Source organism: Eutrigla gurnardus (genome assembly GCF_963514095.1).
Source record: "Eutrigla gurnardus genome assembly, chromosome: 16".
Taxonomy (NCBI): Eukaryota; Metazoa; Chordata; class Actinopteri; order Perciformes; family Triglidae; genus Eutrigla; species Eutrigla gurnardus.
In genome coordinates this window covers 18,553,039-18,580,865 of record NC_139927.1, presented here as the reverse complement: position 1 = coordinate 18,580,865, position 27,827 = coordinate 18,553,039, and the positions used below count along the sequence as shown (strand labels likewise).

Below are 27,827 nucleotides of genomic sequence, written 5' to 3'. Positions count from 1 at the left end.
GGGACGACCTCTCCCCCATTTGCCCTGCAGGTTCCATGTCAGTGCATGTTTGGCTATTGCTGTGTTGTTTTTTTCTCGGTGTGTGACCAATCCAGTTCCACTTTCTCCTTTTCATCTGTACTTCTGTTGGTTCCTGGTTGGTGCGTTCCCACAGGGTGATGTTGTTGATTGTGTTTGGCCAGAAGATCCCCAAGGATGCGTCTTAGGCAGTGGTTCATGAATGTCTGAAGTTTGCCGATGATGGCAGTGTTCCATGTTTTCGAATCTGTACAGCAGTACGGATTTAACGTTGGTGTTGAAGATTTTGAGCTCTCTATATAGCATCCATTTAAAGTGATATTGTCTTTTTCTCCAAACTCCATCTACTGTAGGTGATAACTATGGAGAAGAACCTCATACAACCACACTGCAATACATCACAGTTTTGAGATCAGCAGTACTAATTGATTAATCCACCATCATCAGCTCTCCTTTCACCCATCAGTGGTTCCTAACCCGGAGTTCATCACCCTAACGCAGAGATGCAATATTGTTTATAGGGTAGTAAAGAAGAGTTCTGAGTTCTTCTTCTTCTATATTTGCTGCTGCATTGTTTCGTAATATTCAGATCTAAAAAGCCAACTCATTACAGTCTGCAGTAAATTGTTGCTGCAGCTCATTTTATGACGCCAATCAGGGCTATAGTGGCTCTTAGCTGCAGGATTATTACTCCTTTTCTTAATGCACTGAATGGGAGCGCTGTGACAGGAATGCATTAGTTTCAGCCGAGATTTTTTATTGCTGCTGCACTTCATCACGTACCTGACGTATTGCTCCGCTCTAGGGGTGATGAATGTGTTGGACTTTCACTTAGATGTATTTGTGAATGAGTGAGCACATAAACCCCATTCACCGAGCTTATACATTCTTAGATGTTTAGAATTACATAGAAGTTAAGTAAATGTATGTTTTCATGGTCACGTTGCAGTGCATAAACATATTCGCATCACAGTGATGTGAATTACCCTCCAAAGAAACACAGAAATGTTGGCTCTTTTTCAAGGCCGTAGCCATGAAGTGGAGTTTGTATTTTGTTTTTATTGTGTATTGTATTAAATTGCTGTTTCTTTTTTTCTTTTTTTGTTTCATTGAGATTAGGGATGAATTCAGTAAAATCATAATCGTATGAACTGAAATTACATGATTCTACCGACCCACAGCAGTGGTGCAACACACACACACAAACCACAGGAAGAACAGCAGCAGCCTGGCTGACTCCATAGAACCACTATTATTAATAATGGTCTTTTGTTACGTTTAGTTATGATTATGATTACAGTTGCTAATGATTATTTCCAACATGGTGCCCTGTCATGAAACATATTGAACCAAATGAAAACACATGGGACACATCCCCCCCTCATATATATATATATATATATATATATATATATATATATATATATATATATATAGCATAATAATTATGGCCTTGCTCTTTTTAAATCTCTACCACGAGGACAAAACATTTTCTTCACTGGTCGTAACAGAGTCTTCTTACTGATTCACATCGTAAAAACTTGAAGGGAAATTTTTCAAGAATCAAGCTAAAAAGCAACAAAGAAAAATATCCAGCATCTCTCATTTCATCATATAATCAAGAACAACAGTACTTCATAAAATAACGTAATCTATTACTACCCGATTGCCTGGTAGACCAACCATGGTTTCCCATTTCTTCGGCTTTTCTGAGCTTCACGGCGCAAACTTCTGGGTCATGGTCATGTGACTTACAATAATAAAGCCTTAATATAACAAAGGCACCACAAAGTACACAAAATTATAGAAAGTAAGATATTGACTTCCAATGTTGTCATGGCAATGCGCATATACCCGTCTCGTCACATGACTTCTTTTTTTTGCATTTGCCGGACACACAGGAATGTAAAAATGGCATGAAAAAAGAACGGGAGGACAGTTTGACCTTCGCTCTTTTGCGTCACTCTTGCTAGACGTGCCGGAGAGGAGGCGGGGCTTACCTCCATGTACTGACGAGGTTTCATTCATCATGGCTGACATTCCAGATACACCAGGAAACCAAACACTGTCCTGTCTGAGTTCATAACATCATCTAAAGTTGCTAAGCAACACGTTGGCTGCTTTACTACGGCTGGATCAACCCAAAATAAACTATTATTGCTTTAATTGCAATAAGGGATAAAAGGGATGCCGAAATAACTACATATTGGCAATATTTCTCAAAAGTATGCTTTGTGTGGTCTGTCTGCAAGATGAAATGTAACTTTGTTGGGAATGGCGTGAGAAATTGGCTTTGTGTCGGTGTAAACTCATCATATTATCTAAAATCACCTTTCTACTTGTGGAATTTCTGATATGATCCGACAATCACGGCCACATTATGCAGCGATTGGCCAAGTGTATCGGGGTATGAGAGTAGCTATGAAGTGAACCGTCTACAGTGTGCACCGCCATCCCCACACATGCAATCTAATCGTGTTGGGGCTTCAAAGACAACGGGTCCTTGGAAAGAGATCATGGAGGCAGTGGGATGCATCCTGAAGGAGGTGTTAATGCCTCTTTTTATTCACCCAGCTTTCATGTATGGCCATGAAGTCCCGTCTCCTGCAAAATTACGTTCCCATACGCCTAAACTGCACTTTCCTCCTCCCTATGTGGACTTCCACAGACTCGTTTGAAACGAATGTGTGCTACTTCAAGAACAAATGTAACCCACGACAAAATACGCTTCCCTCAAAACATAATCCACAATGTCCTTTCATTGTGCGGGAACGTCATTTTTAAGAGCCGGCTGAACGTGCCACTGAATCCTGTTACTTTTCTCTTATGCAACAACCTGACGTCTGCATCCAGAGAAATGAAGATTAATCATGTCAAAGTGCTGCTCTAAAGCATCTTCATACTGATCGGTCAACGGTCTTTAAACTTCCTGAGATAAAGTTTGTTTACTTCTTGATTGAGTTATCGATCGGTGCCAAAGTCCAAAACCAAACTCACTCTGCTCATTAAGAATGAACGTAAATTAGTCTGTACCGCACACACACACACACACACACACACACACACACACACACACACACACACACGCACACGCACGTACACACACAGACAGACACACACACACACACACACACACGCACGTTCACACACAGACAGACACACACACACACACACGCACACGTGCTGCTGAACAGGTACACACAGGGAAAGTGAGTGTGAGCAATGATTTACACTAACAAGTCACTCAATATATAATATCTCTCAATACCTGACACTCCCTAGACACCCATCGCTCATTGTTTGTTTGTGTGTGTGTGTGTGTGTGTGTGTGTGTGCGCGTGTGTGTGTGTGTGTGTCTGTCTGTGTGTGTACGTGCGTGTGTGTGTGTGTGTGTGTGTGTGTGTGTGTTGCAACTCCAGTATTAATATGGGCCTAATGGAGCCCGATGGGAGCTGCAGTGTTCCCTCTGAAAATGATTTAATTACATTTGCAAAGTGGATGAATCTGGAGGGAGTGTTTGCTGCGTCAGGGCTTTGGTGTGCACACACACACATACACGCTCACACGCTCACACGCACTCACACACACACACACTCTCACACACACACACACACACCCCTCTGTCAAGACCAGGAATAGACCCAGTCTTTCAATTAGTCTGATTGGCTGCTGCTGCTGTCTGACGTCTTGAGGCAGTGTTTTATTGGCTCTCTGTTTCCTTCCACTTCTCATCTCTTGCTCTACTTTCTCTTTTACTTTTTCTGCATCTTTATTTTGATTAATCTCACTCTCTAGAGTGCATTTTTTACATCCATTCCAGTTTATATCGTTTAAACCCTTCCAGTCTCTGCACATCTCGTACTCACCTTCTTCCCTTAATGTCTGTGTTAAATCCTGCTCATGCATAACTGCATAATATAATTTGTAATCCTATAGTGATCTTGGTAGTATTTCTACCTTTTTCTTTTTTATGAAAATAACACTATGATGGTCATGTTCATTGCACCAAAATATGAAAAGCTGGATATAGGGACTTCATGGTTGAACTATTCTTAAAGACTTACTAGTTGTGGTAATTTCAATTATGCCTTATCATGACTCTAACTTAGCTTGCATCAGGCAGTTTTGGCTCATGGATGTGTCCATCAAAAAAAATCTGCCTCTGGGGACTAGAGCTCAGTAAGTTTTTAACAGCTCATTTTTTCCCCCATTTCTTGCGTATGAAAAGAAATCTTGGCCTAATCATGATGTCAGAGGAAAGGTCAGGAGTTAAACACACTCATGACATTAGATGAAAGGCTAAAGGTTCACCAAAATCAATAGACTTAACCCTCTGGGTACCATGAATATCAGGAGCCACTTTAACAGAAAACAGGCACTAAATTGTAAGTCGTGCATCAATGTCTGGACAAAAAAAAACAAAAAAAGTTATGTGAATATAAATAGCGTTTTCTCTTAGGACCATGAAATATACCATGACGTATCTTGCTTGGGATGAAATGATGGATGAGTGGAAAAAACAAACAGACCAGCATTTTTGTTCTTAGTCTTCCTTTCTGGAAGAAAATAATGTGCAAGCAATTTCACAGTTTTTATCTTTATTATACGCAGCAAAAACCATTACCAGAGGCATGATGTTTCCTTGTGAATGCAGTATCTCACGAAAATTGTTGATGAGAGTCATGGTTAACTTTTTCCCAGTTTTTATGTACACTGTCTGATACCTTTGGCTTTTAATCAAATAAAATTATTTTGACACAGTTGCTCATGTTTTGTACTGAAAACACTCGTGACAAACATGACAGTATTTCCATCAGTCCGGTACAATCTCATGAACATGATATCTCTGGAGGGAATTTCTTCAGATTTCGTACATACGTCCACTTAGACTCAAGGATCTACTGATTCAATTATTGTGGTCAAAGGATTCATTCGGTTTGTAATTGTGTTAATTATTGTTTGGTCTTGTCTGTGCCAAATTATCTAGGAAAAATAAGTCTTCAGGAAAATTCACCAACATTTTCCTGCTCAAAGAGTAATTTTACTTTTATGTAATGATCTTTATTTTGCTCTAAGTTTTCACAAGTGAAATATGTGTGTTTGTGTGTGCAGGTTCTGGGACTACAGTAGGGCTCAGCCTCTTCTGGAAACTGTGGAACATCACTCAGAGTTTGTCTGTGGACTAGACTTTAACCTGCACATCCCTAACCAGGTAACACACACAATTCATTCATCAGTATGACTGTAGAACTTTGCAGATCTGAATTTTTGTGGACATAATGGAGACGAGTGACCCTGCAATTGTGTTGTTGGAGCTCCTGGTTTGGTTTCCACCAGTGAAGTGGTCTCCGGATCCTTGTCTTGGGGAAAACCTGTACTTGTACTTGACTGTTGTGGTGAAGAGGCAACTAAGACGAACAGCACCACTGTACCCGATCTTTTCTAGCATAACCCAAAATCAAGACTCTTGATTTACCAGATGGTTTATGTTGGCTTGGGGGCGGCTGTGTGGGTAGAGCAGGACGTCCTTTCACTACAATGTTGGTGGTTTAATCCCAGGCTCTGCTGTCCACACGTCAAAGTGTCCTTGAGTGCAACTCGGTCTCACAGTAGTTTGTGAATCAGTCACAGAATTGAACTTATTGGTTTCCTGCTGTCTATTTTTTTTGGGGGGGGGACCTAACCTGTTGAGAGTTCCTGGTATTTAATCCAGATGCCTCCTGGATTCCTTCCTGTGGAGAAACCATGGATCTACTCCATGATGGGAATGCAGTTGCTTCTTTTTGGATTATTTCTTGGGCATTTTTTGCCTTTATTTGATAGTGATGGTGGAGAGAGACAGGAAATAACATTAAACACCAAACAGTCCGGTCAGCCGAGAATTGATATTTACACCAATATGGCAGGGCCCAAACCACTCTGCTATTGGCTCAGAGTTAGACTGTGCTGTCACTATAGACATATAGAGCAGGATATTTGCCTATGGAGATTACGCTTCACTAAACATGTCAGAGAAGATGAAACATGGGAGGTCAGCTTTTAGATGGTTTCATGTAAAAAGAAATTGTTCACAATATTATGCTATAGAGAGTTCAACTCAAGACTTTTCCATCAAATTCTGAATCTATATCCTTAATAGTAAGAAATATAATTAACACCGAACATGAAAATGCAGAAGTAAATATATTTGTCTCAGTATTTATATATTCCCAATTAATTGTATTGATTTGGGAACCTCCTAACACTCCCCTTTTTTTTGTCCAGTTTGTGGTTAACCATCGAATTGCTGTATCCACGTCCAGTTTTCTCTCCTTCTGTGAGTGTTGGCTGTGGTTCTGGGAAGGGGACATCCATCTATGTGTCTGCACATGAGGTTAACCCACACAGTAACACAGGGCTGTCAGGGAGTTGTGTCCCTAATGTGTCGAGTTAAGACACTTGGAATTGAAAAGGTCACTGTCTAATTCAGTTTTTTTCGAAAGATAATTTCGTAATTTGGACGGGCAGTGTCCCACCGTATGGTGGTGGAAACGACAGCAGAGATCAGCTTGAAATCAGTGGATAAATGCGTGGGAATTAGTGACAAAAAAACATACTGGGATGGACGTTGTGACGTTGGGAAGTTTGCAGACGTCACTTTGATCCGAGGTTATGCGTTACTACGTCATTTTGAAACTCTTGTCCTCAAAGTGGTTCAAGGAACATTTAAAAATGGCCTATTCTGCTTCTTTTTTGTTCATACTTGTATTTCAAGTTCCCAATAGAACATGTTTCCATGATCTAATTCATTTTGCTATCCTGGCTGTGCTCCAGCAGCTCTTATTTGAAACAGTTTGATCTCCCGCCCCTCCCTCCCAAAAAGCCCAGTCTGCACTAATTGGTCAGCTGGCTCACTCTGCTTTGGCTTTGAAACTGATGAGACATTTTACATACAACATAAAGGAAAGGGGGAAAAGCAGAATAGCGCCTCTTTAACTTTTATATCTAAACCTTTAAACAGCTCTTAAAATGCCTCTAGCCTTTTTTGGTGTTTTTTCTGACCACATACCCTAATAGAATAAAAGCAGCTTTGCATGTTTTAGCCCATTAACTACAAATGATGCATACACTACTGCTCACCATTTCGCAAAATGTACCATTAGTCTTGAGATTGATTTCTTACCTTCAGGGTAACCATCAGATTCAATTCAGTAGCTCTTTAAAAATCGCAATCTTACTTGTACAGCCAAGTTTTGAAAACTCTCCCATGAGATACAAATTGTGAGTCAAACCAAAACCATTTTAATGGAAGAAATAACCAAAACAAATTTTCATTTTTACATATTCTTGCAATCTCGCACATTATGCAGCCTGCTCGGTGCAGGGATCATTGTTCCACACGGACTGTTTTTGAGGAAGACAGGGCTCCAGAGTGAGACCAAGTGAAGCTTAATACGTTCCTTGGTCGCAACGGTGCTCCATTCAGCTGGTCTGTTCATGTGTGTAGCTTAACGTTTTTTTCCCCCAGAGCATGCAGAGATGAATCACCACGGTCTGAGCCAACCAGAGGCTGAGTAGGGACGGGCCTTCGTCTCTGATTGGCTCTGACCCCGGTCTCTTCTTCGCTGAATGTTTGTGAAGAAAAGTAATCAGGCGGAGTGACTTGAGCGTCAAACTAGGGCTGGGCGATATGACCTCAAATCAATATCACGATATATTGAGGAACTCACCTCGATAACGATAAATTAACGATAAGTAACCCCCCCCCCCCCCCCCCCGCGCCTAAAAAAAATGCCACTTTAAAGGACTGTAAAACTACACTGTAGTTAAGATTTATATTATTTATTTGGTAGTATAAAATAACAAAGTATTAAAAATACAGTCTCTATAAACAAATTCAAAATATGGAGTTGTCAAGTAATCAGGTTCTCTATAACGGGAGAAACAAGTTGCATCCCTTGTAAACAAAATACATTTCACATTTGCCACTGGAAAAGTAAACAATGACTTGTGCAAAGGTAATACATTTCACATTTTTCTGATCGACATTGTCCTCGCTGAACCCAAAATGTTGCCAAACGATCGATGACGCATTTCTTTTGGGAACGAGGTGCTCTTCCTCCTCGACCGGATTTAAGGTACGTGTCCACAGGGGCGATTTTAAACGCGTGTGGACGCGCCGCTTCCCAGTATTGCACGCTTGGTGGGCTGCCACTAGAGGATGATTGACAGGCGCTCTCCTTTAAACAACACATTTTTGCGAGCGTTCGCGAGCGTTCCCGAGGCGGCGAGTCGAGCCCGGCGCCTCTGATTAGCATAAAGTAGATTCGACTTCAACTTTAGGCAAATGAGGAGCGGCCAACTCGCGCGCCGTCTCTCGACATTCGCCGCGACGCTACCAGAATGCATTGCACAGCTTTTCACATAGACAATGAATGGGACGCGGGGAAACACCGCTGCCTGTGGACACGCACCTTTACTTCGGCTGCCGCGGCAGCAGCCGCTTCATCGTTTAAACCGGCGGGCTCCATTTTCGTCTCACCCACACTTTCCCTTCTTGTTACAGACTGGATGGTTGTCGTCGTAAATTTCGGTATCGGTACATTTTCGGTGTATCGCCCACCCCTACGTCAAACTGTCAATCGTTTTTTTTTTTTCGTACAGAAAGTTGCTGTGCCTGCAACACCTGTCTCCCCCCGCACCGTAAGATACTGGTGAGCCAGTGTTGCGAACCGGCAGTCTTTTAAGAACCGGTCGTTTGATCCGGTCTCCTGTTCACATTATGCAGTACGGCCAGAGCCGGGCTGGGAACGCTGCCTTTACTGTCGGAGCGTCGTCTTTCAGAATCGTTAAAAAAACACCAGAAACGTGCATGGTGGTTTTCTTATCTTTATTCCTGTTTATAGTTATATTATATAGTTATATTATCCAATTAATCAATGGAATAATCAGTAGATTACTGGATTACAAAAAGATTTGATAGCTGCAGCTCTATCGTGCAGCATTGTGGACTCTGTGAAAAGGACCCACAGCGGGTCCTATGTAGATATGAAGGGCTCATACTAACCTTACAAAAACAGTTTTAAATAAATGCTTAACATACAAAAACAAAACCCAAAAGATGAAATAAAAGTACTTAAATGATGATGTTCCCATACAACTAAACTTTTTTTCAATGGTTTTGGTCTTTTCATGGGACAAAAACATAGACTAAGACCACACTTCACCTTGCCTTTACACAAACTTTCTCTTCGCTTTCACTCCTCAACATGCACTTTTTTTCATCTAGAAATATCTATGGAGCCAGTAACAGCTTGTACTTTTCCAGGTCCCAGATAATGACGAGGTGGAAGTGCGTAGGTGAAGCCTCACTAGCTGGGGGTTGAACCCACAACGTCACGATAAGCTGTCAGTATCCCACGGCAACCAATCACAGGACTCAAGCTGTCCGGCCGAGTTCCCCTTTTCAATGTGACAACGTTCGGGCCGGCGTGTGTGTTTATGTCTTTAACCGCGATGCAGTAATGAGCTGTATTGTCCTCATTGTCAGTGTTTGAGAATATGTGTGGGAAGAGGCAACGACAGTAATGAGCTGTATTGTTATGTTGTTATCAGAAATGTCATTAGAGAAGCAGCCTGTAAAATGAAACACACACACACACACACACACACACACACACACAGCTGTGGCAGCATTAAGGACACATACACTGACCTCACACACCAGACCACCCCCCTATTTTCAGCGTTTCTCTCACGCTTTGTGCCTCGACCCACCATCTCCATCTTTTTGTTTTTCCACCTCCTTTATCTTTTCTGTCTACACGTCATCTCCTCGGGGAATCTCTCCTCATAAATCACATCAGCAAGTAGGGAAGACCCTCTTAAGGGTTTTCCAGTGTAACCTCATAACACATTCTCAAGTTATTCCAAGTCACATTGGAATAATGCAAAAAAGTATAAAATTAGAGGAATAAAATACTGACTTGTTTATTAATAAATTGGTCAAAGCTTAAACAGGAATTCAAATTTCAGTATAAAAGCCCAATCTCCAGGAAAAATGTTCAGCTCAGTCTAATGGCAGTTCAGGAAATAGTCCCAATGTCCTAATGTGAATCTAACGTTCGTTCATGTTGCCGAAACATAACTTTTGTGGCGTGATGTCATCTCGACTAACAGAAAAACAATGCCTTCACGCTTTATGTGAGAAAGTCCAATTTACACTATTTACATTGTTACTTTTTTTGCTTAGAGCTTAACAATCGTTTCACAACGTTAATGCTCCAAACGTGATGCAAGGCTCATATGAAACTCATTTCTGAAACATATTTTTGATTCTAGTAGTTTGCAGAAACGTACAATACCAATCTTGTCTTTTTCCTGCTTGTTAGTAGTAACTTGCACTTACTGTAATGAATGAACCTGATATTTGAAACTGAACTGTTAAACAACAGATGAATATGATCTGAACCATATGTATTCATTTATTTATAGGGAGAATTAAGGACACAGCTAAATACTAAAAAAATATAACATTACTGAAAATTAAGAGTTTTGTAAATGCAAATGTAAAACTATGTTTTTACATGTTCATTGTGTTTTTACATTCATTGTACTTGATTTTTTTCAACACATGAGCAAAGTGAGAACCTTAAAGCCTTCAAATATTCCCGATCACATCTGGTCCGTATCTTCGTAAAGTCACAGTGCAGTAACTCTGGTCCATGTGTGATCTACTGTTCCTCATAATTGTGAGTGGCTGAGTCAGCTCTTTGTTCTCCATGGAAACCACTGACCGGAGCCGCCATGTCTCCATGTGGGTGGTTACATGCGTGTCGATGTGCCTTTGTGTCTTTTCATCCTCAACAAGACAAATCTTGAATGTGAGTTTGCTGCAGAAAACCTCTTTGTGGGGTCCTCTATCCTAAACCAAGAATATTTTGAATAAATACATAAATATGTAAATAAACAGTCCATCAGGTTGTGATATAGTCAATATATCGGTGTTGTGTACAGGGACACACATTGGAAATATTTTGCAAATGAAAGGTTTATTGGGATCATTTTGGGACACACAAATTAAAACCTCCATGTTAATGGGGCTACATGTATATTGGACCCTTTAAGTCTTCTGTTCACACTAACACCAATGGCTCAGCCTCATGTGACTACGTTTTTCCTAAACCTACACAAGAGGATTTGGGGGAATGTTGTGCTGTATTAGCATGTTGTTTTCTAAACCTCACAGTGAACTCACACTTAATTTCCATAAACATGGCTGTCTGGTCTAGTAATCCTGACATCAGGCCAATCTACACTGTCTCTACTCTCATCACCTCCATCCTTTTCCTTCCCTCAGATTTTTTTCTTCTGGTCTGCTGTTGTCTTTTAATTATATGATATCAGTGCTCATTTGCTTTTATCACCCTCCACTGGTGGGGTCTGCGTTCCTATCCAGGCGTAGCCACGTGGATCTGATGGATCACCTTTCTATACTACTACAGGCCAAACCACACATACTTACACACACGAGGCATAAAGACCTTTACTGTGTGTGTGTGTGTGTGTGTGTGTGTGTGTGTGTGTGTGTGTGTGTGTGTGTGTGTGTGTGTGTGTGTGTGTGTGTGTGTGTGTGTGTGTGCGTGTGATGAGGTGATAGATCATACAAGAATGCAGGATGACAACCATTTGCAGGTTAGTCATTTTATAGAAAACAATCGTGCCACAGTAACATTACTGCTAAGTACTACTACTACTACTACAGTTGTATACAGTTGCATGTTGTGGGATATAGACCTTCGGTCATTATTCTATATGCAACAAATTCCCAAACTGACAGTGTGTTAGTCAGTTTGTCAATACTTTCTATTTTTCCGTTCCTGCCTCTCAATGTGACCATTTGATGAATTTCTCTCTCATTCCATCAAAAACTGAATATCTTTGGGTTTTGGACTTTTAAGTCGTTGCCTTGGAGTCTGCTGGCTTTCAAGAGAGCGTAGATAACAGATTCAGTTTCCCGTCTCCTTGTTCTCACCGCCAAGACATCAAGTAATGCAGCTTGTTCAGGTCTCCTTGGTATCTGACACCGACGCCCGTTTAGCGTGCAAGTGTTTGTATGTGATACATGACCCACTGCATTATGGGATAGATTCATATAATAGGAAGAGAGGAGCGCGCGTGCGTGCGTGCGTGTGTGTGTGTGTGTGATGAGGTCAAGTTAACGTCAAACACGCTCTTTTCTTCAACCTAACTGAGGTTTTGTTAAGCCTAACTTCCTGTTTAATGTTGAGAAGACGCTATGCTTGTAACGAGCATATATTGACATGCCGTCACTGATGTGATGTTTGAGGGGAATAGCTTGTTTGTTGTCATGTTTGTTTTGGGCTCAACAGAAGAACCTCATACAGCCACACTTCTCAACATCACAGCTTCAAAATGCATCTGTCACTGGTGAAGTGTCACAGAGCTGCCACTCAACGCACCGTTACCATGGCAATTCATGAGTGATAACATGCGTATTGTACCGGTTGACCGCCGTGTGCCACAAGCTTATTAGTGTTTTAATTATTCTTCTTCATTCATCTTTTTCCTCGTTATTTGAAATTAAAAAGCAGACTTTGAATATTAGTCAGACTTTGAACCTTTATATTCCCTTTCGTCTTGTGTTCTTGTGTTCCTCCTCCTCTATAGCGCTCCTCCTCTCCTCATTACATATCTTGCCATTTCTCTCTTTCTTTGTGCTTTTGCTGCAGTCTTGGCTGCTGTGTGTGCCTTTCCATTACGGCCGACTGTTAAAGTTAATTAAAGAAGGGCATTCCTCTCCTCAATGGCTGACTCACTGCATGACTACTTTGCTTACTCATGCCCTGGAAGGCCGCGCTGCTTGTTGACTCGCTGATTCAAGGGAGAACAAAAGGAGCAGGACGGAAGCCTAATGGTGGGGAGGGACGGTGATTCTGTGGCGACCACACACACACACACACACACACACACACGCAAAGCCCGGTCATCCATCTATTTCAGAGCCAACCGTCTGCATGCTTTCATTGCAGCCAAAAAAACCTAATAAACCTGTGTGAAACTAACACCATGTCTGCTTAATATTGCGGACTAGTAAAAGGCCGATCAGCTGTCACTTAATCCCTGGTTAAGACTCCAGGAGACTCCTCAGCCTTTTAGCATAACAGCCGTCTCAGATCAGATCACGATAATGAGCATAGCTGGCAACAATCAATGGTTTGATCCCATGTAGTGTGTCATAGTAGACCACAACCAACATCGCCTCTGGAACGCATCACAACTAAGCGGCAACCTCCGGTTCGGACAGGTGAAGCCGAAACTGAAGTACCCTAAACTTGCATTCTCTCTACTGGCCATCAGGGGGCGACTCCCTTACAAAAACAGTGGAGTCAAAAACAGTCTGTGAGAAAATGACCCTACTTCTCTCTTGAGTTATTGAGTTTATGATCTCAATCTCAAGTCTTCTTCAATCCAGCATGATGTTCATTTAGTCCAACAGACCAGAAAGCAGGGGATGCTTTAGGGGGCGGGGCTACCTCGTGATTGACAGGTCGTTACATTTACATTTACATTTACATTTACATTTAGGTCATTTAGCAGACGCTTTTGTCCAAAGCGACTTACAATAAGTACATTTGTCAAAAGAAGGAAACAAAGAAACCACGACGTATCATTGCCGATGCAGTAAGAGCTAAAAATAGAACAAGTGTTAGGGTCTAACTCCAACGCTACCAATGCAATTAGCTACTAAGACCTTTAACACTCAATTTGAAATTCAAGAAAACAAATCCTTTTTCCTTCTAAATAAAGCTCATGAGAAATCTCAAACATGTCGTACAAGTGAATCAGCTCAGCAGAGTGCCAACAGATGGTAAACTTTTTTTTTAATTTTTTTTTTTATATTTCAATTGGATCCAGCGGATAGTTGTGTGATAGTAAGCGTTTCATAACTCACACACAAACAACAGCAAACAGGTTTGTAATGAATACGACAGGTAAAATAAACTTTGACAGATTTGAACAACCCCTGTCTGTCACAGTGATGGATTATTCTGAATTATGACACAACTCTGACAGGTTCATACATTTCCTGACTGAGCTTACGGTATTCGGTATGTATTGGCTGTGCTGTCAGCAAGCTTTTAGGTCCTTCACACCCAAAATGCAAACAAGATAGTAAGAAAAACCTGCTGCAGAATGACAGCAAGGACCAAGGTTTCTCTCCGTTTGGATTCAAACCAATCATGTATCGACAGTCCCACTTCCTCAGGAGGCTGCAGCTTCCCTTTCATTGTTTAACACAAAGCCCAGTTCTAACAACTGTGGCAATATAAGATGACATAATTATATGAATAATAAAGTGTCTTTATGTTGCTCATGGGGAAAGTGAAGCGGAACCAGTGTTTTGCTTTGAAAGCTGTGAGCAGAGGACCTGTTATTCAGATGATAGCCACATCCCTACAGAAACAAGTTATTCAGATGATGTGTGCCAGTCAGATGCATGTTATTCAGATGATAGCCACAGCCCTACAGAAATAAGTTATTCCGATTATAGCCACATCCCTACAGAAGCATGTTATTTAGAAGATAGCCACGTCCCTACAGAGACATATAATCCAGCAGATAGCCACGTCACACTTGATTATAGAGCGAGGACAGGCAGGTGGGACACAGCTGTATGTTGTCCTCCACTTTACAGGTGGAAGCATCTCTGTTTTTTACCTGCTATTCTTAAAACAAACTTGTCACTGCAAAGTTACTTTCATTAACAATTCATCTGCAAAGAATGAGGCTGTGTCCATGTTGCAGTGCTGTGTGAATGTTAAGTGAGGATTATTATACCCTATATCAGGGCTATCCAACTACCATAAGGGGGCCACGTTTTCAGAAAGCTAAGGCTGAACATTTACCTGATCCACCCGACCCAATGATTTGTGTTTGTTGGGTAGTATTTCTGACATACACCCCAGTTATTTCTTCTTATCATAAGAAAATAATGCTATGCTCCTCCTTGCCTTGATAAGGGGGACCAAATATGAGGGATACTGAGAAAAAAACTGTAATTTAAAACAAATTTCCTGCAGCCTAAACTTTTGGATCAAACAACCGCCTGCACTCGTGTTGATGAGTTAGATTGAAGTTGCTATGAAAACCAAGTATCAAGAATGGCTTATTGTCAGAAAGTTTCGGAGCGACAGAGAGGGAGAGCGCCCACGTAACCATAGTAACTGACTGTCACTCCTGCGCTCCAGATTACTGATCAGCATGGAATGGATTATAATATTATAGATTTGTGTATATCTTGCATTCATGCTGACGCGAACGGATCATAGATGCAGAAAAACCTTTTTAACGTTATCAGTTATGAATTTGTTTTTATGAAGGATTTAAGGGACAAAATATTTGTTATTTATGTCACGACTCATAAAAACAGAGAACCCAAAAGCACCACTTCAGAGCTGAGTGTCCCAAACAGTTTTATTCATTCCAACACCAAACCAGGGAGGCAGATCAGGCAGACGAAAATGAGAAGGTGGAAATCTTCAGATTCAAACAGGCTGGAAACCGCTGGCTAGCTAGGAACAACACACGAGACAGTCTGGCGGAGGGGAAGTGACTCTGGGCTGGTATAAGAGGGAGCGGCTGATGACATACATACACATCCTTTCTCTCCTTACGCTTTAAATTCTTAAATTCTCTGTAAACAGAACTGATCGGCAGGCTGGAGTTAGCCCGCGGGCCCTCTGTTGTGGACTCAAAGTATCCCATAATTCAGTGTGTACAACCGCTGGTCACTAGCTGAGCATGATATGCATGCATGCATATGTCAGTGTTTATTATGGTTGATCCACCAGCCACTGTTGATCTGGAACGTTGTAATGCTGATGAGCTCACTATATAGTCCTACACATAGACAGTGAGTGATTTCCAACACAAACTATGTTCTCAATTAATCAATTATTTGGTTTACAAAAATGTCCATTGCAATGTCCCAAAGCCCGAGATGATGTATTTAAATAGCTCACTCTCAATTAACAGTTATCAGTTTGGTTTCTTCAACGTCTCCTTATCGAGATTGTTGAAGAATATATTTTGTTTTGAAAGCAGGAAACTCTAGACCAAAGTTTATCTTTCATTTTTAGACTCTATTCGATGTGTTGGAAGGATAGATACATGTGGAGAGGGAGATTGCACTTGAACCAAACAAGTTGATGATTTGTGAGCACTAATGGTCGTCAGGAACCGGCAATTACAGGTAAAAACATGAGAATCCAGAGAAAAGCGGTCATATGGACTGAATGTTCTCTCCTGACAATTGTTATCATAAAAACGGGGTAAAATCAGACCGCTGGATGACGCAGGTCTACGTTTTAAACGCATTTAAAGCATAGGAAATGTAGAATTACAATAGGAAACAGCTTTGTATCAATTGTCCTTCCCTCCAACACAAGTTGTACTTCTCTGCTTGGCCTTTTCCACGAGAGTGGACATGATGAAAGCTTACAGTCGATCTGCATCTTGTTGCCCTGAGACAGGAAGTGAATGATTGAAGCAAGAGGATGAATAGAGTGGCGAAGTCCCGCCCCTTCCGCTAGACTCCCATGGGACGTCTGAGATCGTAAAAAATGTATGAGTCTCAATGCAGATAATATAATTATTTGCTGGTCCCAGTCGTTTTATGCCCCAAATTAGAAATATGTTGTTTGTGGATTTAAATTAATGTTTTTCATGTGAAGAGTTTGACCGTTTATTGAGCAATTGTTCAGTTTAAGGCTGTAGAAGACGAGGAATCGCTGGTTCAAACTGACGGATATCATTCGCGTCGAGAGAGCAGCGAAGAGCTGCAGTTCACAAAGTGGCCTCACATAAATCCTGCCATTATCAAACTTAATCATAACCATGAATCATAGTTGTATGGAAAACTATCTTTAAAAACCACAAACAACATATGTGAAATTTATGGTACAATTCAAACGGGATCAGAAAATAATTTCCATCTCGCCATAGAAACATGCATCACAAATTCATATAGAGGTCCTTAAACCGGAAATAGAATGGCGGGACTTCACCACTCTATTGTACGAAATGAGGGTCTGATGCAAACTTTGTCACAGGAAGTCATTTCTATACAGTTTGTCCTTTGCCTTTGTGTCCACTCCTGGAAACTGAGGAAGGACGACAGATAAAGGACAGGAGACAGATTTGGGTCTTTAGAGTGGAGTCCTGCAGCCTCTAAATGCCTTTGTTCCAGGACTGATAATGGAGGGTCATTTAGGTGGAACACTGTGATGTCAGTGTGTGCCAGAGGAGACGGAGAACCGGGCGTCTCGTCTCTCAGCCGTCCGTCCTCACCGAGTGTCCACACCTGCAGCGCCGACACAGGGAGCTCAGAGGACGTCACTTTATTTCACTGGAAGAAGAAGGATTATTGACCCTACTCTGGTGTGCAGAGCGTTTCCACGTCTCTCTTTTACTCTTTGTCCTCCGACAGTTGACAGCATTCAATCCAATGATCATAAAGCAGCTGGAGTCTGCTCTGTTTTTACCTTTTATCTCTCTCTCTATTAGCTTGTTCCACATTCGCCCTGTTGATTTTCATTATTTTCTCGTTAAGAAGAATTAATGAAATGTAATGAAAATGTACATTTTAATTGATTCTATACAGTCTCATGGCAGGTTGTGAATAGTGACGTTTCATACGAGTGGTTTGTGTACTTGTTGCTCAGGAGGAAAACAGCAACATGAAGTATATTAGGATGCGTTTCCATGGTCTTGGCGAGACCATTGGTGTAGTCTGTGGTTGTAGCTTAAAACCCCGACTGGACCTGCTGCCCACTTACCGAGCGACTACTATTGGTGACGTGCTCTGAAGCAAGGCACTTCACTCTAACGCTGTGTGTTTTGTCTGCAGGTGGTGGACTGTTCCTGGGATGAGACGGTGAAGATCTACACACCTACCTGTCTTTCTGCTGGAACACACACACACTAACACACGCACACATTTCACTTTAATTTTTCAATATTGACATAATTCATTAATTTGACTGAAAAGAAGAACTGAAAGAAAGTGACTCACGGTTGACAGTGCTGGCATCAAAGTAGAAACACACTGTCTTCTCTTTAGTTTTCTTCACAGTGAACCACTTGGTATTTCAATTTGGTTCCAGGGAGTCCTGCAGCACATTAAACCGGCCCGGTCTCATGGCAGGTCAGGGAATAATCACAAAATGCAATCTATTGATTTTGTGGACACGCACGTAAATTGCCAGTTTTTTCTGCGTCTCTCAGCATGAAAACATGCCGATGGAAAGTAAATTAGGATCCTTTTCTTGGTATAAACCTGAATTAAATGCATCCCTGTGAATGCTAGTATTAAATATTGAGAAAGGCAACTTATTGCGGTGGATCAGTCCAACAACATACTGACTTTCAACCACGAGGTCGACGTTCGATGCCACGTTGTGTGAAGTGACGCTTTGTGACACTTTGTCCTAATGTCGTCCCAACGCACAGAAAAGAAAACCTGGTGCAGCACCAACCATACTTCTCATTAGAATACAGTAGCTTCAAAGTCGCACTGAATGACAAAAAAAAGAAATTCATGTCAAGACATTTTGTGAGTATTACTATTAAACAGTGCTTCGGCTGAAATAAGGACCAGTCCCACTAAACCCCCCCAAATAATTTGATTGAAATATAGTGTTTCAGTGAAATCTGTCTGATTCAGCATGGTAGGTGATGATCAGCTGATTGGTTGATTGATAATATGATGTTCGCATCGTGGTAGTTATTAGCACATCCCACTGTAGGAAAACAACATACTTCAGATTTTTCACACACTGGGAAAATAAAAGATTCTCCATCGAGCCTCATCATATTATTATTATATTAAATTGTATTATATATTACAATATCACAAGCGTCTACATACTTTTCCCACAACGCATCTATATTCAGCATCCATTTATCTGTCTTGAATTTGGGAACAGATGCTCCAACCTTTACCATAACAGCTCCCTATGAAACCAGTGCTTACACACACACACACACACACACACACACACACACACACACACACACACACACATTCACAGCCGACTTTGTTCCCCGAGATGCATTTCATTTACATCGCTGACTGAAAATATCCAGCATGTTTAATTGTGACTTGATGAACAAGTTGTATTGACTTTCCTGTGAATTCATTATGTAAATCAGGATGTTTTACAGAGCGTGTGATCCATAATACTCATGTCATTATCTGCTCCGTCCTTTATCTCACTGATTTTCTGTTTAAAAATGTCAACTATGACTAATTTCACCACTGAAATACCATCAGTGTAGATATGGCTGTCGATGATGATACGTATGTGCAGTGCCTTCAATAAAGATGCAAATATCACATGAAGATGATGATGTCATCAAGAGAAATGCTCTTACTGCGTCTCCATCTCATCAGTCACACAATTCTACCAGAACACTCTTTGATTTTCAAATGTTTTGAGGGCCGGAGGACGATGCTTCATACTTTGCAACCACAGACTCGGCCAGAAGACGCTTTTCTGAAAAGTTCAGATATTTACAACTTGAAGTGTTCGGAGCAGCCTCACAAAAAAGATCCTCTGGGTGCAACGCTTTTCCTCGAGGCGGCCACATAATGAATGATTGTTGAAAAAGAGGTGCTTGTGCTCAGAAAAGGCACTGAATACAATACCTCAGTGTGCACGAGTTGGCCCATATTAACTTGTTAAAGTCACATTCATTGATTCTCTTTTTCAACTTTACAGATTCCATGCCTGCTACAACATGACGTTCCCATACAAATAAACTGCACTCATTACATTTGGAGTAAAACGCAGCTTCTTCTGGACCAACGGTTGCAGGTTTAAATAGTTCACATGCAGCAGTCGCTTGTTTTCCTCATCCTGGGAGTTGACAGGCTCAGGGAGGACCAGTTTATAGGTGTAGAAACCAGAGAAAACCTGTTTTCATAATATGGGACCTTTAAAAGATCACATCACACATCATAATCTGGTCAATATACAAACATATTGATTGGTGGAGTCTCTATAAAGCAAACGTTATGAGCCGAGGGTGTTTCTATTGTTTTGTCCACCCCCCTCTAAGAGCCCCGTTGTCAGGGAATGTGCCAGGCAGATGATGATGCTGACGATGATGATGGGGGCGGCGGTGGTGTGTGTCGTACGGAGCTCCCCCACTCGTCCTGGCTGCAGCCAATCACGGCTCTCCTGCTGATGATGCGTGAAGGGTTCCTCTGCCCTGCAGCCAATCTGTGTGCAGGGAAAACCCAGCCTCGCTCTGTGGGAGCAGAAACACTGTGAAGACAGATTCTCTACGCCGCTCCCCCCCTCCTCCCCCTCCTCCTCCTCCTATTCTTCCTCTTCCTCCTCCTCCTCCTCCTCCTCCTCTTCTTCCTCCTCCACTCGCTTTTGTCTCTCCTCTCGTTTTATCTTCTTCCTGTCGCGATCTTCTTGTTCACCTCCTCTCCCGTCGTGACTTTCACTCTTTTCTTTTCCTTTATACTTTTAGTTGATATTCTTTTTTCGCCCTCTTTTCCCTCCTCTTCATCTTCACCTCTTTCTTTTCTGTCATCTCGTCTATTTCTTTGTCTCATTTACTTTCTGGCCTTTCTTTTTTCCATTTAATTTCCTTACATTTCCTGTCCTGTGATTTGCTTTACCTTCACTTCCTTTCTTTCCTCCCGCTCTTTTTAATAGCTTCAGTTTCCTTCCTTCCTTTCCTTTCCTTCTTTTCATTTCCCCTCCTCTCCTCTCAATTTGTTTCCCTCCCTTCTCATTCTTCCTTTTCCTTTTTTCCCTCATTTTCCTAATATTCTTTTCCTTTCCTCTCTGTTTTCTATTTCTAGCTCTTTTCTATTATCATTCCTTCTTTTCCCCTTTTTTCCTTCTCTCCCGCCCCCTTTTATATCTTCTTCTTCCTCCCCTTTTAAATCCCCCTCTTAGTTGATTTTAACGTAATTATATTTCTGTGCTCAGTGCTGCAGTCTGTCAAAGATCCTCAAATGAGAGGATGAGGTGCTCCAGTGAGACTCTGAGCTCCAGAAAAATAATCTCTCATAAGACAAAATAGATGGATATAAATGTCTTGTATGACGGTTAAAGGTAACAGTCTGTTAGAAGAGTCCGGAGCTAATCATTCTTCCTTGTTTCTAGTCTCCTCCACCGGACACACGTGTCTCTTTAGTAGAAGCATGTTAATTTCAGGCTGTGGTGGTGCATCACATTAATTCATAATTAATTAATAATTAATTCTTATTACACGGAAGATTTAAGTGAGTCAAAAAAATAAAGTGTATGACTTCTGGTTTCAGTACACCATGTTGAGTCATAATTGGTGGATGAAATATGCAGCTGCTCTAAAACTACGTAAAAAGTAAATGAATTTGATGGATTACTAGCCACCAGGGGGCGAATCATCTCTGGTTGCATGGAAGTCTATGAGAAAATGACTCTGCTTCTCTCTTAATCAAGTCAAATAGACCATAAAGCAGGTGATGCTTAAGGGCGGACTACCTTGTGATTGACAGGTCACTGCCACACTACCAGAAACTAACTAGCTACTAAGATGACTTTAACATTTAGCTGTAAAGTTGACCTTGAATTATGAAGCTAACTAAGTAACAGCTAGCTTCACACCAGAATCCAGATGGATCCAGATCCAGTAAGGGTGCCGGTCTGCTGCTTGTGTTCATCAGATCCACCCGTCGCTCCTCCACAGTCCAAATATGGTCACTTCCTTCACTGGTTGCAAAAATTCCAATATGGTGAGACGGTGAACACACAAACCAACGGGTTGGCGACGCGTACAGTCTGACAAATCCATCTGCACCTTCAGCACATAAACGTAACATAAAAATGCTCAAACACGTCCATTCTAATTGCACATTAGGAGGTGTTTGACGTACCTGCTGCACTACAAGATACAAATTACTTCTCATTCATTTACTATGATTGTGTGCACCATATTCATTTGGAACATCCAGATTCAGGTTTGTTCTGGGTTTGAAGTGAAATTGCTCGGCCTAATCTTTATTAGCTGTAGTTTGTGGAATAATAGATGCTTGCATTTGTTCTTACAGTCCTGGTCTAAATCCTCTGCCCCGTCTTAATCTCCTCACGTGTGAAAGCGTCTCCGTCCTCCTCGGCCTCAGTGTGTTAATTAGAAGCTAATGGTCTGTGCTCGATAAGGGCGGATCTCCCCCCCTTGTGGCCCCATAACTGATTTTCTGATGAAATATTTCAATTAAAATATTGTCCAAGTCATTTCCACGCCTGTTAGGCGAGGCGGTGATGTCTCTGTTCCTGATAAAGAGGACTCCCAGAAATACTGTCCAGCTCTCCGCTGTGATGGCAAACATCCAAACACTTTTATCTACAGAGAGAAAAAGCTGCAGCGTTTCCATCGATTATGTGATTGTTTGTCATGTCCTGGCTTTGTCCCGCTGAAGGAAGTCTTCATGCTGCAGCACACAAAGACGGTTTGAACAGTTTGTCTCTTTCCTGTTTCAACAGTCTAATTCTAATTATAGTGTATTTACCTCTCTGCGTTGGCATTACAATGCCAGTATCGTGTTTGTTGTCGTCACCTGGAGCACGCTACCTGTTCGATGAGCTGTCCCTCTCAGGAGATCACATGATCACACCGGAGGCAGGGAGGACAGGTGCAGCGTGTCACCTGCCTTCCTCCCTTTGTTCTTCTCTGTTCTTCTCCAGAAAGCAGCTTTTGATGAAACTCTGAGTTTGTTAAGCCTGAGAAGAGGGATACTATGTTTTCCACTCCAGAACAGTTTACCATAGTAACTGACTCTGTGAATCTAACCTGCTCGCTGGCAGGTTTTATTCAACAAACCCTGAGTTTCTCCCGACATGTCTCTGCCTTTTTCTGAATCTGAACCAACTCTGGAAAAATTGCCGTCCTTTCCTCGTCAACCTAATCGATATGGAAATAAAAGTGATTCTAGCAGCTTTACGTCGGGAGAGGATTTTAATTTACCGTTTTCCCACCGATCACATATCTAAACAATATTCTCTGACATTTTCAACATTTCACTTTGTGGACATAATCAGCGACCAGATTCTTTGCAGAGCTCTTTAGATTTTTTGCGAACGGGAGTTTTCTGAAATGTTAAGAGACATTGCTGTGTAAAATACATTTATATTTACATTTAGGTCATTTAGCAGACGCTTTTGTCCAAAGCGACTTACAATAAGTACATTTGTCAAAAGAAGGAAACAAAGAAACCACAACGTATCATTGCCGATAAAATAAGAGCTAAAAATAGAACAAGTGTTAGATCCTCGTCTGAGTAAAGTAGTAGCTGTTCAGCAAATCATACCTTAAGAGCAACAGTGCTACGATCAAAGGTAAGGTTTTTTTTTTGGGGGGGGTTAGTGGGTTATGCTATGCAGAGTCGAGGTGAAGTCTGAACAGGGAGTTCGTTCCACCACTGAGGCGCCAGAACAGAGAAGAGTCTGGACTTTGCTGAGCGACATTTGTTTGATTTCAGCGATGGTGGTACCAGCCGGCCAGCTGAAGTAGAGGAGCAAAGTGCTCGCTTCGGGGCGTGAGGTTTCACCAGTGTTTGAAGGTAGATGGGTGCCGTTCCATTGATGGCCCTGAAGGCCAGTGTCATCGTCTTGTATTGGATGCGTGCTGCAACAGGGAGCCAGTGGAGGTCACGGAGGAGGGGGGTCACATGGGAGAATTTGGGTAGATTGATGATAAGGCGTGCTGCAGCGTTCTGGATACGCTGCAATGGTTTAATCGCAGAGGCCGGGAGTCCGGCCAGGAGAGAGTTGCAGTAGTCAAGGCGGGAAATGACCAGTGCTTGGACCAGGAGTTGCGTTGCATCCTTTGTGAGGAAGGTCCGAATCCTGCGGATATTGTAGAGGGCAAATCTGCAGGATCGGGCCACAGCAGTGATGTTGGGGGTGCAGGATAGTTGGTCATCGAGGATTACACCCAGGTTCCTCGCAGTTGACGACGGCAATACTGTGATGCCCTCGACAGTGACCGACAGGTCCATGCGAGGGCAGTCTTTCCCTGGGATGAAGAGGAGTTCTGTTTTATTCAGGTTAAGCTTGAGGTGATGTGCAGTTGTCCAGACAGAGATGTCAGCCAGACAGTCCGAGATGCGAGTTGCAATGTGAGTGTCAGAGGTTGGGGGAAAAGAGAGGAACAGCTGGGTGTCATCTGCGTAGCAATGGTAGGAGAATCCATGCGATGTAATAACAGAACCTAGTGATCTGGTGTAGAGTGAGAACAGAAGCGGTCCTAATACTGAGCCTTGAGGGACACCCGTGTCCAGAGAACAGGGTTTGGACATACAGCCATTCCATGTGACCTGAAAGGTGCGATTTGTCAGGTATGATGTTGGTTGTAGGCGGCACGTTCCAAGGGTTTAGAAAGGAATGAAAGAAGAGATACAGGTCTGCAGCTTTGGATGTCCGTAGCTTTGGATGTCAGTAGCGTCTAGGGTGGGTTTTTTAAGGAGAGGCTTCACTGTAGCTGTCTTAAAAGCCGCTGGAATGACACCTGAGGTGAGGGAGGAGTTGATCAGGGTGGTGAGGAATGGCAAGATGTCGTGTGAGATGTCCTGGAGAAGAGAGGAGGGAATCGGGTCGAGGGAGCAGGTGGTGGCACGGTTAGATGTAACGTGCGTGAACGTCTTCAGAGGTGAGGGGGCTAAAGCTGGTAAGACCATCCGAGTTGAGAGTTGGGGGAGATGTCTTCTGGGAGGGAATAGGCGTGAATGAGGAGCTGATGTCATTTACTTTCTTGGTAAAGTAAGTTGCAAAGTCATCAGCAGTAAGGGAGGAAGGAGGGGGAGGGGTAGGAGGGGTGAGGAGGGAGGAGAACATGGAGAAGAGTTTCCTGGGGTTGGAGGCGGAAGGGTTGATCTTTGCCAGGTAGAAGGCAGATTTAGCTGCCGAAACAGTTGAGGTGAAGTCAGAGAGGAGGTGGTGGTAGTGAGCAAGGTCCTCGTGCTGGCCCGATTTCTTCCATCTCTGACGCTCGCAACAATGATCTGTTGGTTTACAGAGGTTCGGACAGCCAGGGAGGGGAGGGAGATGATCGCGCTGGTCATGAGATTGGGGACAGAGAGTGTCCAAAGAAGAGGAGAGTGAGGACATAAGGATGGAGGAGGCTTCCTAAGTAGGTATTAAGGAGAACTGTTCTGAGGATGGTAGCGATGGTACATACTCAGAGTTGATTGAACTAATTCAGAACAGCTGTTCTGAATTAGTTGCCCATCTCAGTTGGTTGACTCAGAGTTCAGGGTTAGGTTCAAAGTTGGTTGAGTCTCTGGAATACCCCCCAGGTCTCAAAAAGTGAGTCACGTTGATGACTTTGTGCTCTTGTTGCAGAGCTTTAACCACAAACACAATGAGATGTGTAAATAAATGAAAATAAACTGCTCAGCAAACAAGCAGCGTACCTTTTAAAAGGCTATTTTAGGTAGAATGTGTTGCAGCGATCACTCCACATAAAATACACCTCCATGAGGTCGGAGAACAATGAGAGTCTGTCCTAACTGATTATATGCTGGTCTAGTTTAGCGAAGAACACACAAATACTGAATCCATCAGCACCTCAGCGTGGCGTTCACTACCGATACAGTTGTACTCGGTAACATCTCCACCTTTCCCTCCTCTGCTACATGTGTGGAGAGCCTCGCTCTTCCCTGACACACCAAGACGTTTATCGGCCGTCGGACAGTCTGCCCACATCGGTGACACGAGTCTGTTCTGGGTTCTGTGCCATCGTCCGTCGTCCGTCCGATTCCATATGTCGAATCGGCCACGACCAAGTCGTTTAGTCCGACCAATCTGATTGGTGGAGTGCCAGCCTTTGACTAGCGACGATGGCAACACGTGCATGCGTGCTCTGTGTTTTGGTCTAGAGATGTTAGGTCATTTCAGGTTTCGTTTTTTTTGGCCAACAATACAGATTAGCGCCACCTGCTGGTATGAGACAGTACTGTAATGGGAATTTTGGATGTTTGTACTTTATAATCAGAATATTTGTCAGGCTGACTCGATCCGCATCTCCTCATCTGACTGTTATGCTATGACGAAAATGAATGCCTGTTTGTAGATGATATGAACATGAGTGCCACATTGACATAAGATCATTTCAGGACTATGACGCCTGTGTTCTGTAAATCTTGACCTTGCCTGCACATCTTGTCTTCGTAAGATAGGACATGATCCGTCCTTTGGTTCCTCCTCCTCAAAAGGGAGACTGTTGTTGGACTCAGGGTCGTTCCTGCTGATTCTGATCCTTTGCATCAGAAGGCAGGGGTGACCAGTCCCTCCTCTGCAGATGAGAATACTTAGTGGAATAAACCTCGGAGAAAGAGCTGATCCTGGTTGTTGATCTTTATTGGGCAGATTAATTTTTCCACAACAGTACGTCTCTCACAAGTGCAAACTGTCACCTCAAGTCGGTAGTCGTTCAGGTGTGTGCGAGGCACTTTTTTGACCGTGTTGGGGAGCCGGGAGCCGACTGATCAGTCCGACTGCCTTTTCTGACGAAGATCGGCCGTCGGATTGGTGTGTCAGGGCCTTAAAGTACACACAGCGACTTTATTGCATTTGGGGATATTAATACAGGGCTGTAGTGGGGAGCATTGTCGCCTCACAGCGAGCGGTTCCTGGGTTTGATTCCCGGTGTTCGGGTTCCTTCTGTGTGGAGTTTGCATGTTCTCCCCGTGTTAGCATGGGTTCTCTCTGGGTTCTCCGGCTTCCTCCCACAGTCCAAAGACATGCAGGATGGACCTGTCTGTCTCTACATGTCAGCCCTGTGATGGACTGGTTACCTGTCTGTCTCTACATGTCAGCCCTGTGATAGACTGGTTACCTGTCTGTCTCTACATGTCAGCCATGTGATAGACTGGTTACCTGTCTGTCTCTACATGTCAGCCCTGTGATAGACTGGTTACCTATCTGTCTCTACATGTCAGCCATGTGACAGTCGATGGATGGATATTTTCATTCAGCAGAGGTGCTAATAATTTAGCATTGGTGCTAACCATTTAGCATTGGCGCTAGTTGTTTAGCATCGGCGCGGTAGCACTGTATGCTGGGTAAATGCAGGAGCCACAGAACTGTTTCTAATCGAATGTGCACTGCAGCACAATGCTAACGATCCCTTCCTGGAGACATTGTCATTGTTTACCATCTCGTAGCTCATATCACACTCCTAGTGAAGTCTTTTGCATTCTTAGTTAGATTTTTTAATTTGTTTTTCAGCTTTGTTCTTTCTCCGTTTTATATTATTGTCAAAGATGTTTTCCTGTTGGTCCAACCAAACAAGATGTCTTTCTTGACATTTGATGGACTATGTAGTGAATTGGGAGGAAAAGACCAACTCTTTCCTGCTCCTCTTCTGCGGCGATGAGCAACGAGTTCACTTGTACTTTATGTTCTGAGCTGCTGCCATATGCTAATGTGTCTTTACAGAATCTGTTAATTTAATCTTGTATCTGTTCATTTTCTGATTGATTTCATCATATAAATCCTTTAATCTGTCACGCCAATATAGAAGATTGGAAGTGAACTAAACTGCACTGAGAAGACAGAGAGAGAGAGAGAGAGAGAGAGAGAGAGAGAGAGAGAGAGAGAGAGAGAGAGAGAGAGAGGTAGGTCTACAGCGTGAGGTGAAGACAGAATTCGCTGTAGCTGTAAAGCATTCTGTTCTTTCATCCTCACACCAAACACATGCACCTGCTGCATTATGGGTAGAGCAACAGACAAGAGAAGGGTCCA

At 42.5% G+C, this 27,827-nt stretch overlaps 1 protein-coding gene across 2 annotated transcripts in view; it reads left to right on the top strand.

Annotated features, from left to right (window-relative positions):
• Positions 1-18,438, top strand: part of pex7 (peroxisomal biogenesis factor 7) — a 55,684-nt gene extending 37,246 nt beyond the window's left edge. The window contains exons 10-11 of one of the 2 annotated variants that reach the window (XM_084029967.1): positions 5,131-5,230; positions 17,930-18,438. In XM_084029967.1, the coding sequence (XP_083886093.1) occupies positions 5,131-5,230; positions 17,930-18,007 (178 nt within the window). In that variant the 3' untranslated portion in view covers positions 18,008-18,438. The remainder of the gene's footprint in view (positions 1-5,130; positions 5,231-17,929) is intronic. The other variant, XM_084029966.1, reaches the window with a different exon arrangement.
• Positions 18,439-27,827: the final 9,389 nt, after the last annotated feature.